The 13265-nt window shown below is 39.1% G+C and overlaps 1 protein-coding gene across 1 annotated transcript; it reads right to left on the minus strand.

Moving 5' to 3' along the window:
- Positions 1-10839: 10839 nt before the first annotated feature.
- Positions 10840-12744, minus strand: LOC129272974 (proteoglycan 4-like). The gene is made up of 2 exons (XM_054910047.2): positions 12505-12744; positions 10840-12241 (listed from the first exon to the last, which is right to left on the minus strand). Exons 1-2 carry the CDS (start codon positions 12656-12658, stop codon positions 11049-11051), a joined length of 1347 nt encoding a protein of 448 aa, XP_054766022.2. The 5' UTR covers positions 12659-12744; the 3' UTR covers positions 10840-11048.
- Between the last annotated feature and the right edge of the window lie 521 nt (positions 12745-13265).

Here is a 13265-nt window from a genome sequence, read left to right on the forward strand (position 1 = left end):
CAGAGGTTGGGATTCTTTCGAGTGGGACCCTCGTAACGTCTACTAATTATGATGTGATTTTGAATGGCTGCAACACTGAGTTCAAAATTAACAATTGTTTAAGAAACTTTTTGACCATTTATTAATGAGTGCGAAACCAACAAGTTTCTATAGGATTTGCAAATCTATTGATTGTGATAAATACTCATTATTAAAGCAGCTGTCAATTTTGTTTCTCTCTCTCTCTCCATCTGGTTGGAATAGAAAATGTAGGTCTATTTGTTACATAAAAGGACAACTCTCACTTTCGCTTAACCACGTTAACTTGACAGATTGGCAGTCATAAAAACTCTCTCATTTTTATTTTCGAACTACCGTTATTAGGAAAAGAAGTTGAATGAGTGATTTTTCATAATATAAGGGATGGAGACAAACATTTCAGCAAAAAAGTATTTCTGGGCCAATGCCTTGGTGCTTGGGATTGTACTACTAGAGTCTGTCCGGAACGTTGCAGGGAATGGTAAGTTTATTTTCCCCCAACACTATATATATATATATATATATATATATATATATATATATATATATATATATGTATATAGTATAGTAATAGGGTGGAGCGAGTTGCTTAGATTTTAGTTGTACAGACTGTTTCCCCCTGAGGGTTCATCAGCAACTGATGCTGATGAACCCTCAGGGGGAAACAGTCTGTACAACTAAAATCTAAGCAACTCGCTCCACCCTATTACTATACTACATGAAGCTCCTATATGTACATGTAGTTGAGCAGTTTTCAGTAGCTGCAGTTTCGTATAGTCATTATATATGTATATATATATATATATATGTATATATATATATATATAAATATCAGGGTTGGCTGATTTAAATCACGTTGAATCGCGATTTAAATCACTGTGATTCTTTTTAAAAATTCATTGATTTTAATCACTTTCATTTAAGTGCGTACAAATGATTTTCCGTTTTTTATTTTTGGCAGTTTTATCATTTTTTTACTCAGAAGAGAAAGATTTTATAAATTTTATACCGTAAAAACATGAGTGTATCTTTTATACGCGGTTGACACTAAGCCCCCTACTCCACTTTCACTATGATTAAAAAAATCATTGATGTAAATCACTTCCATTGAAACATGAGCAAATGAGTGACAATATCTTTATTTGTGGCAGTTTATTATTTTACTTAAAATAGAAAGATTTTATGAACTTTATATAATCAAAACTTGAATAAATCCTTCATAAGCGGTAAACACTTAGCCCCCTATTCCACTTTCACTATGACTTTATTTCATTTATTGCTTTAAATCACTTCCATTGAAACAGTTCATGTACAATGTACAACTGGTTTATTGTACTAAAATAATTCAAATAAACCTTTTCCCATAAGCCACGGCTTTGCAAATCAAAACCTCCAACCATGGCTCCCGGGCATGGCTCACAAATACCAAAGGATGTTTAAACAAACAAAAATAAATGTTCTTTATTAAACACTTGATTTTCAGTCCTTGGCTTGAAAATCAAGAATGTTTATCTTTCGAGAATGTGAGTCTTTGAGTCATGGAATTATTCCAAAGAAACTGATCCTCATTTTATGTTTGAATATAGGAACACTAACTTTGCAGTATTAGATGTACCAAGGCAGTTCCTAAACATGGACCAAACCACTTAGTAGGAGCTAAATACCCTACACGATAGGATGTAGAAATATCATCATCGTCATGACATACATATTCTATATAGATTCTATTTTGACTGGATTTAATTATGAAGTAGAAAAGAAGTTAATAATGATTTTAGTTTTGAAATGTATGATTTTGAGAATGATTTCAGTGTAAGGGTTATATTTTTGGTGTTTCCACTTTGTTTAAGAAAATATTGTTGAAAAAAAAATAATGATTTAAATCAAATAAATCCGTTTTTTTTCTTAATTAAAAAAATCGCCAACCCTGATATATATATATATATATAAAGTTGTGATTTATTCGCTTTTATTATATATAAAGTTGTAATTAATTCGCTTTAACCTAAAGGTTTTTTTAGCAAATGGGTTGAAGCGAATAAATTACAATTTAATTATGAAAAGACCCATGCGATGCTGTTCAATTCTCCGAAAAAATAGTGCAAAAGAAGTAAATATATATATCAATGGCAACTTCGGATATTTTTTAATGTCATTATCATTATTTTTTAACAGGTCTTGGTTACATGGGATGCTATCCCGTTGGCCCTTTCTGGCAAGGTATATTGACATCAGATTATATAGCAGGCAGTGTGGACCTTTGCGTCGTCCGTTGTAGTGGTGAAGGTAGAAACCATTTATATGCAGTGATCTCAATCCGGACGTGCTTTTGTGGCAACGACCTTCCATTGGTTGACTCGTTCCCTTCCAACGACTGCAACGTCAGTTGCACTTGTGATGACAGGCAAAAATGTGGATCACGCACCTCCTACTCAGGTAAATCTAGGCCCTCACAGTAAAAACTCGGGGGTTAATACCGACCTGTTTTAAGGGACCACGCCACGAAGTGTTAGAATTACACCCTAGAAAATGAAAATAACACCCAAAAGCAGCAGCAACTGATAACAGGTCAATGTTAACACCGGAGGTGAATTACAGGTGTGATCATCTGCTACCGCTTTTAGTAACTCGCTGGTCTAGACCAGCTCCGCGCTAAGTCGTATTTTTTTTAAAGTTTTGAATACGACCTGCTAAAATAGCCCGCGCCAGACCGGTGCTAATTATACCCTGCTATTAGCAGCACTAGACCAGCTCCGTCCATTATCCTATAGGCCTATGCCCGAGTATTTGAATTGGTGATCGTAAAAGTAGCGCCGCTCTGCTATGTAGTTACTGACCGCTTGTAGTGCGGAGTGTTTTAGTGGGAGACCGGTGCAGTCCAAAAAATCATGGGTTGCTGAAAACGTAGGCCTATATTATGCATGCCTACGCCAGTCCGTACCACGGTAATTGCCGTGCAAAATAATTTTATCACAAGAATTTTAAAATGGTATTACCAAATAGGCACATAAAATTAATATACTATATGCGTTAGGCATAGACGTCAGTCACTGGTCATCTACAATAAAGGAGAAACTTGATATTGATTCTTCTCTTCTCTGCTCTTCTTTCAAACTCTTCCTCTCTCTCTCTCTTTCTCTCCCTCTCACACACACAAACTCTCCCTTCATCCCTATCTCCTCTCTTCTCGCTATCGGCCTATCTCCCTCCCCCCCCCCCTCGGCCCCCTCGGCTCCCTCCCCTCTCTCTCTCTCTCTGTCTCTGTCTCTCACCACCTCTCCTTTCACTCTTCCTGATGGTTCTTTTTGCACTTTGTTCCGTTTTGTTTACTGAAAGCATATACTTATACATTATGAAATTGATGGTGAGTGTGTGCGCCGAGGGTGCGCGCGTTGGTTTGTGTATGTGTGTCTGTGTCTATGTCATAACCCCGGTCATAATTAAGATAACTCTACCCTATAACGAGTGACCATATGTTAATAAGCTCAAGACTCTAATCATTAAACTTTCCATTATTTTTAAAACACCTGATTTACACCCTCCCCCATCCAAAAAAAAAATTGAATGAATCTATTTTTTTGCAGCCGTTCAATGTGAAATCAGTTAAACTGTTTATTTCTAATTGGTCTAATGTCCAATTTGTCCAATTACCAACTCGTCTACTTACATTTGGTCAACCACCAGTTCGTCCACTGCACACATGGTCTAATTGCCATTTCGTCCACTCACCATATCGACTAATAACCAGTTGGTCCAATATCCATTTAGTCCATGTACCATTTAGTCCATGTACCATTTGGTCTCTTTGGACTAAGTGTTAATTGGGCGGTTAATTGATAGTAGATCAAATTGATATGAGACGAAATGGTCACAGACGAATTGGAGTTTAGACATAGTGACGATTAGACCAAATGGTTGTTAGACGAAATGTTAATGGGAGGAATGGTATTAGACTAAATGAATTAAGGTAGACCCTGTGATGAGTGGATGGGTTGGCAGTAGACGAATTGGCAATTTACCAGTTCACCATTATGTGACTGGAATTTGGGATTTATGCTATCTTTTGTAAATTGAATTTAACAAGACTGTACTGAATTATGATTTGTAGTTTATAGAACGAAGGATAGAGTGTGTGATTCGTTGAAGGCACCCCTGAATGGCAATATTACACATTCCCTGTTCGTAGTCGGGCGAAGTGCCTATTTCTCATGCTCCCCTGGATTCAGGCTCAACGGCTCATACAGCGTACGGTGTGTACAATCTGAAAGAGGAAGCAGCGAAAAACCACACTGGAGTGGCAACATACCCTCGTGTATTTTGGCTGGTGAGTTTTACTACTTCAGACACAACATGGAAGAAAAGTGCAAAATATCAAAAAATATGAATAATCTCCGCCATGAAAACTGTAAAGATAGATATCAGTTGTAACGATATACACTATAAATATATTTTCATTTAATTATTGAACTAAACTCCTCAAACAAGTTTGGAAATCTGAATTTGATCGATAATCCCTCCTGGGTTTTAGTAAATATAAATGTTTAATTAATATCAATGAATAGATCATTTAATTATCTTTAAAGTTATACCCCACATGATATGATTATGGTTCACATTGAGGTGCAGTGCCTTGAAATGTGGCGGCAAGGTCAAAATTCAAAATTTGCAAAATGACACAATATTGAAAGTCAACGTTCTTTTCCCGTGGTGATGAGTACGTTTCTCAGCGGTTTCTTTTAATTGTTTTCATGCACCTCAACATCAACATTAACATGGAATCACCTCTGCACAAGCAAACACACAACAAACAAACATGCATGGGTATTTTAAAATACTACTCAAACCATGTTATCTCACAGAACCATCACTAAATACGCCACAACAAAATATAAAAAATGAAGAAGCAGGGGCTTGATTTGAATGGATTTTTATCTCTATTTACATGTAAAAACACAAAACAACCATGTTCTGTATAGACCCTTCATGACTATTTCTGCTCGTTCTGCAGCTTTTCAATTCCGATCTCATCCAACACTTTTGAATCCTGCTCTTTTCGTGATGGCATGATCATAACGAGCATGTTATCATTTTAAAGAGAATTAAATGATCTTTTTAATGATATCAAATATGCATTGTGTAAGTTGGAAAGTTGGGAGAAATCAATGGCCAAACGCAGATTTCAAAACAGTTTTTGCTCGTTTTGCAGCTTTTCAATTCAGACCTTATCCAAAACTTTTGAATCCTGCTCTTTTCGTGATGGCATGATCATAATAAGCATGGTATCATTTTCAAGAAAATTAAATGATATTTTGAATTATATTAAATATATATTGTGTAAATTTGGAAGTTGGGAGAAATTAATGGCCAAACACAGATTTCCAAACTTTTTTGAGGGTTTTTTTTTCTTTAGTGATTTTTGAAAAAATAATGATGTCTTATATTTGATGTTTTTGATAACGCATTATACATTTCAGATCCATAAAAATGCAATTGACCCTTTCCCTTGTTCTGCATACAGTCTTGGAAGTACTAGACTATTATTTTCGTTCTGTATTGTTACATAATTATGGGTGAAGTGCTGGAGAGAATCAGTAAGAGGATGCGGATGTTTCCCTTGAATTAATTTGTATATTAATGTTTATTTATGTAATTAAACAATTTCAAGAATATTAAGTTTCTTGAACAAAGGACTAGAACGTTTTCTGAATTTGAAAAGTCTGGTTGCAATTAGCCATGGCTTTATAAACTTTCTCATGAATATAATGTTTACTGCAACTAAAATGAAGTCATGCTTGTTCCTAACACTTAAATCGAATGTATTTGCATAATTACATTACAGTATTTAGGTAATCATTAATTATACCCTTCATCTGCCAAATTATCTTGTCATAACCCTGCCCTTGTAAATGTTACTTGTTGTTAGTCTTCATGCGTACGTTGAATTGGAACTTTAGAAAATGTATGTTTTGTCTGCAGCATGCATGACAATATATAAGGGAACAGAGCATATGTATATAGGGTCGCCCTAGCCACTAAACCGTCTCCGTGGTCTAGGGTTATTGGCACCGGCGTTCAAAGCTGGGGGCCCCGGGTTTGATTCCCGGCAGAGACATTCTTTTGGCATCACCAATTTTTCCAAAGGGTAGATAGCTCTGGGGAACCTTGATTTAAGCTACGCCTACCGTGACCATTGTTCTCTCCATCCATTTCTTTCACACAATATTTAAATAAAAGAGTTGCCAAAGCTGCTGTACATGCATAACTGCACACATGTATGTATAAACATGCATATACTATAAGGTTAAGCTCGATCGGCCAATTGCGGTATATGTACTACACATCGGAACTTAGTTGATTAGATACCAACAATATCATATTTTAATCTGTATTTGTTTAAAACTGCAGATACAAGCACGGAGATGAAGACTGACATACCACTGACAACAAAATCCAGTAAGTTTGCAACACATGTTATGTGTGCGTATGGAGTTTAACGGTGTATGAATGGGTATGGTTGGAGGTGTGTGTGGGTGTGTGAGGGTGTGTGTGTAGAATTTGGGACTGTGTGTGTACATGTATGTGTTCATTATGTTTCATATAGGATGGATATAAAGACGCAAATAGAAAACTTGATTATATTCTTATCAATGATCTCTAACTGTTACAAGATAAAATATTCAAATTATTAATGCGAATAACATTCCTTTGGAATAAGCTACCATCTTACATTCATAATGCCAAGTCTGTGAATCAGTTCCAAACCCTACTTAAAACATGTAAAACCTACCTGTTTAATAAATGATTCACAGTTGTGGGTCGGTCAATTGGAGGTGCACACCAGGTTTGATTTTTGTATTATTAGTATAGTTGTATTACCTGTTTCATTATCCCCTGCCACTTTTTAAACCAAAGTACAAACCATAAACATAACAAAGTGCGTTTAGAAACACCAGTAGTAAGCGCCTTATACATGTTATGTATTATCATTATCATTATTATTATATGTATTTGTATTTGTATACTACCGTTTTTTTCTCTCCAGAAAATGCTCCTTCTCGTGTCCTCGTCGACGCAGTCGTTATAGTGTGTGTGTCTTTGTGTGTCATCATGCTATTTTTGTAAGTTCAATTCTTGCCAGCTTTGATTTTGAATATTCATTTCTATATTTTTTTTGTAAGTTATGGATTGTTGGCAGTGTGTCATGCGACATACACACAAGCTATATCAAGTAAAAAGGAAATATGTTGAAAGGAAAGAAATCAAGGGCAAGTCACTCACTTTAGATGTACGTGTATAGTGTATATAAAACTGCAAATCGTTTTGACACCCCTAGAAAGAATAAACGCAATTAATTGCATTCTAGTTGAATCATGCGGGTTTTTTTTTTATTTGTTTCCCTTTTTTAGTATTGTACGATATTTTGTACGACGTCGTAATGAAAGAAACGGTCATCGTATACGAAGCATCGGACGCGTAGACGATACAAGCGCTACGATTTCTTCAAGGCTAGGGATGGTTTATCAAAGCTTGGTTTTAAACAATATCAATCAGAATGTTCAATCTGCCACTGTCGTCATCCCGAGCTCAAACACCCATGTCGACTCTCACCAACCTACCAAGCCTGACTCTGCTGGAGAGCCTCTGACATCTGTCAGCATCCAAGGCAACACAGAATCAGAATCCCAAGCGCCCTCTACGACGCCAGATTGCCCCCAAAAAACTGACGATGTTGACCATCGTCCGGAGCCGATAGCTGTAGATGGTGAAGGCTATGTACCAATGAATAGGATCAGCAGGGTATCTGTAAATGTGCAAGCTAATGCTAAGTTATCTAACGATGGCGTGGAAAGGGTCACCAATCAGCAACCAGCGAACTATGAGAACCGTGATGTCTGGAGAAAACGCAATCGAAGAACACAAATTAAAGACTAGGTGGGTGTTTCATAAAGCTGTTCGTAAGGGAAGGGATCCATATTGTATTTGCAGCGTGCACCCGGCGGGCACACCCCCGCTGCGGTGATTAGTGAACAGTGTGTATCTCGCCGCTAGATGCAGCTAGCGGCAGCGCGCTGTACCAATTAAAGCGGATTAACAGGAAAATCGATCCTTGCAGCTTTCTCGCAGCTTGCACGCCGCCTGCACGCAGCTAGCTGTGCTTGCGAGCGAATCTCTCCTTTTCACTTAATTCGGTCTATTGATTGTCTTGTCGACAGGGCCAGGTTTCATGTTGAGTTATTTTGAGTACATAACGATGTATTTACGAAATGTTTGATTGACGATGCAACGCATTTTTTGTGTGTATATTTTGAATGTTTCTTGAAGAATAAAAAGCTTTAAAAATGTATTAAGTGAACACCCACGTCCCGCTTTTTTCTCGTCTGTTGCGTGAATTGCATGTGGAGGCTTGTTCATGTATTTGTTTTGATGTTTAAATTATGGCGGATCACAGATAGGATATTGCGTGGCGCTCGGTTTTTTAACGGGGATTGACTTTGTAAAAGTTGTACTTTGTTACTTTGAATCAACCTTGCAATTAACGACAGAAATATCCCATTCATAAATCTGTGGAATGGTCGGACGTATAATCGGTGTCTCATGCATTTAATATTATATCTCTTAATCTAATCGACATATAACTCTCTTAATTTTCGACATAATTTTTGTAATAAAACGAAATATGCCTAATCGACAATTGCTCCACGAAGTAAATGCGAAAATGATGCTGCCCCGATAATATTGCTGCACCGACATGTTCTCCGCTGTCCTTTTTTTTACAGACAAAATATTTGTAGTACATGTAGCTCCTCGACGTTCCTTTTCTTTCTTTGTAATAGTTGTATCTTTATTTGTTCGTACTTTTACAATGTTTCGTACATGTCATGACAGAATTATGAAATGTGATATTTATACTTTATAATGATAATACTAAAGATAGTGCAAGTGCAGTGGCGTAACAGGTGGGGTGCAGGGGGCGGACTGCTCCCCCGCCCCCGCGGAGCTCACTGGGAAAATGAAATGTTAAATAATGGGAAAGAGGAAATGAAAAGGGGAGAAAGATGGAAAAGGGAAGAAAAGGAAGAAAACGAGAGAGGGAAATGGAAAAGAAAAGGTCAGAAGGAACATGAAGGGAAGATAAAAGATAAAACGGAAGGAACGAGAAAAAGGGAAAGAAGAGCATGTGAGAGAGTAAAAAACATTAGAACGAGTGATCGAGGAAGTGGATACAATTAAGGAAATGACAAAATGGAACGGGAATTTATGGCGAAAAGAGAAAGAAAAGGAAAAACGGGAAATGGAAGTACAATGAAATGTAAATTATATGTAAAAACAAATAACCGCATTCATTGGCTGCGGAAGCCAAAACATTTACGGGGGGTCCACCAGAAATGGGATGGACACAGGTAAAAAAATTTGACAAGCCAAAAAAAAAAGGCCATCAACCTAAATTTTAAGGGGGTCCACGTGAATTAGGGGGGACGCAGGAAAAAAAATGAAAAGCAAAAAAAAAAGTTATTAATTTTTTTTTTTGGGGGGGACCGTCCCCCACCTCCAATTTAGGAGGGGGATGGGGCAGGTCCCCCGTCCCCCCCCCTCCTTTGCTATCAACCACTGTAACGCCCCGGAGATGGCATGGAGAATGATGGTGATATGATTATACTTTTGATGATCCTCTGTCCATAGTTTTGCTTTTATTGCAACGTTTATTCTTCTCTTTTGATGAAGGCCCGAAAGCTTTTGCATGGCTAAAAACGAAACATTACACGGATAACTACGTCTCACCATGGATCCTTCGAGAACACGCATCGATCTTACATTATCTTGTATGATCTAATGACAACCTGTTTAATATCGAACGCTATCTCTGACTATTCTCCAAACGCAGACCCGACTATGATTTCAAAGGGAGTAATACGGTATTACACTACTACTACTACTACTACGACTACTACTACAACTACTACTATTACTCTTGCCTATATGCAGGAGTTTTTTGCTGAAGGAATTGACGCGGTGATGAAAATAATGAAAAATTATTGCCGTTCTCAGTGTCAATCATTTGCTCTACCTCTCGGAGTTAAGGAGCATTGGCGGCGGAAGCCACAAATTTCTTTTTTTTTGGGGGGGGGCGCAGGAAACGAAATTGACAAGCAAAAAAACAGGTTATCAACCAAAATTTCAGGGAAGGGACTACCAAAAAATTTTGACAGAAAAGAGGTAATCAACAAGATTTTTTTTTTTTTGGGGGGGGGGGAGGGGCACGTCCCCCCTCGCTTCCACCGCCTATGTTTAGGAGTAGGCCCTTATAATTAATTTAGAATATCATAAATACCCATTCAGATTCGGAGTGAGAGATAGAGGAGGGGGGTGGCGAGTCGAAAGAAGTGAAGGAAGAACAGATGATTCGGAATGAGAGATAGAGGAGGGGGGGGTGGCGAGACGAAAGAAGTGAAAGAAAAAGAGGTGATTTGGAGTGAGAGATAGAGGAGGGGGGGGGGGGCGGGCAGAAGAAATGGGTAATATCAAAGAGGTGATTCGGAGTGAGAGAGCGGGAGGGGACAAAAAGATATATATAAATATATATAAATATATATATGTATATATATGTCTATATAACATGTATGTATTTTTTTAGTTGGCGGGTACTGTGTTATTTCACGTGTCATTTCACTGTTCTGACTGTCATCTACTAGGTCTCTCATTCTTCTAAACTAACTCGTTTTTTTCTCTCTCCTTGGACCACATGCAAGCATGACAAGCTTTTTTCAACAATATACGTGCTTTCATACTGTTAAACAAAATGAGGGAAAATAGGACAAAATATATGGTGGAAATTACATTTCATTTAATCCCTTGTATGTACGATTACAAAATAACCACAGCGACCACGCTATGTAATTCATTTATACGAGTTTACATTGCAAAAATATTCATCCAATTGCGAGAAAGTCCAACAATAAAGTTCATTGATTCAAAATGCAGAACCACTGATGACATATCTGTTAACTGTCATTGCTCGAAAAGGCAAGATCTCAACGGCGGCTCAACTTCGATGCGGCTTTGCGACACTTGTTGTTTATGCACTGCCTCAGTTGCTTCTGCTGGTCCCTGGTGGCCGTCGATCCTGGATATTGCACCTCAACTTGGGCCATCATCGCTCGGAACTTTGGATCTGTCCGGAGGGCGTCCTTTGTGACCCACTCTCTTCCGTTGAATACATCCCCGCCATTGACGTTGGAACGTGCCAATTCCTCCACAGTGAAGAAATCCCCCAAGAGATGAAGAACAAGACCCTTTGCGTTCTTTGCCGAGTCGAATGCCCTCATGTACGTTATTCTCGCCATCGTCGTTGTTGCCCCGCCACAGCCGATCTCGATGACGTCATCGTCCAGTTCCTTGTAGACAGGCGGTCGACATGCTGTGTCACCCGAACGAAGTCCCTTCACCTCTTCGCGGAGCGATGCCTGCTCTCTTGAGAGATGATCGATCCGTTGCAGTAGCTCCCGATTCTGCTGGAGAATCTGCTGATTCTGCGAGAGTACTTCCCGGGTCAAATCGCAGAGCTGACCAAGAATCGGCGACGAGTGTACAGACGGTGCCCCCTGACACCATGCATCAGCTAGCCGGACAGGGTAGGCGGGCTGAGGTCGAGTAGGAGCTACATGGTAATCCGTTCGGCGGGGCTGAGCAGTTTGGTAGGTAGTTGGAGGAGCATAGACTGAGTTGGACTGAGTTGGAGCGTAGGTCCCGGTCAGATGGTTGGGTTGGTAAGGTGCAGTCGGCTGGGCTGGTGGAGGTTGGTACGTTGTTTGGCTCATCGGGACCTCGGGGCGGGGCGGCTCCTGGAAGGTCGCGCTCGTTGGCTGGGACGGCTGGACAGTCTCGGCAACTCCGCTGTCTTCTTCCTCGAAGTCCGCCGACCAAGGAGACCAAGAACCGGCTGGGGGGTCGACTTGTGTAGGCTGTAGAGCCTGCTCATCAGTCTGCTGGTCGGGTAAAGCAGGAGCTTCAGCTTGGCACTTGTCAGCTGGGGTGGCTTCATCTTGGCGTGCTGGTGTCGGAGGCTTGGCTTGGTGATTGGTCTTGACTCGCTTAGTCGTGGTTGGGTTGCTTCGCTGTAACTTAGAGCGGGCCCGAGCCAGCTTGGTCCGCGCCGACGATGTCACCGTAGGTCGAACATTTGCTGACTTCTTTTCCCTCGAGTGGAGATGGTGCCCTGGTTTTTCTGTGTAAAGATAAAACAGAAAATGCAATTAATTTAGTTATAAACATGAATAAATACATTGCACATAATGTAACTATTTATCCTTATATCCAATGTTTTTTCACAACTTCCATTGTACAGAAATTCCTGACAAAGTTTTCATTTACACACTAATTAAACATTTTGAATATTTTGACAATTATAATGATCTTTATTGAGCTGGCTGATAAATTGAACTGCTTATGTAAAGGCTTGATCGATCTTCGATGATGTGCGTTACTTACTTATATTAACAATTCGTGCCTTGTAGTGAGTCGACCTGTACAAGACATTGACCTCCTTGCCGACAGTCAGTTCCCCTTTCTCCTTGATTCGACTACGCAAGACAGTTTCGAAACCCTGCCACTTGCTGAGCCACTCGATCGTAACAGATGTCATGATAGTGACGAGTAGTTGAGACGATAATAATAATTGACGAGATGATTGCTTTTTGGAGATTGTCGATGATATGACAGAACAAGCAAAAAGCGCTTGTATAATACCACATGAAACGCGCCAATATCTGTCGTGATTGGTCAGTAATCATTGACCAACCAGCGCGTTACCTAATTGTTCGATTAATTACTTTAGAAATTAATCCGTTAGGGGTTACTCACTATTGGTCAATTGTTTAATGACGTGGTGGCCGAGTATCAGCGTTCAAGGCTTTCTCCACGCTAGAGTACCTAAACGCACATCCGGGATCACACACTCCTCATCAATATTCAATTTCAGCACGAGATAAAGCGAATGAAGGTGTGTGTGTGTCAACAGTGGATTCGGGTGGGCTTTGGGCAAAAAATATATTAGAGATTTTTTTTTTTTCATTCTCACTGATCGCCGTACAATAATTCTGTGATAATATTTTTGTCAGTGATTATATCATTTGCTTATGAGACCCACATTATTGTATACTTGATGAAAGACAAGACAGTAAAAAATCGATGAAAAGTTTCCGTATTGTTGGTTTAAATGTAATTTAATTTTGATAGACTTGTATGCAGTT

This window comes from Lytechinus pictus, chromosome 17, assembly GCF_037042905.1.
Source record: "Lytechinus pictus isolate F3 Inbred chromosome 17, Lp3.0, whole genome shotgun sequence".
Lineage (NCBI taxonomy): Eukaryota > Metazoa > Echinodermata > Echinoidea > Temnopleuroida > Toxopneustidae > Lytechinus > Lytechinus pictus.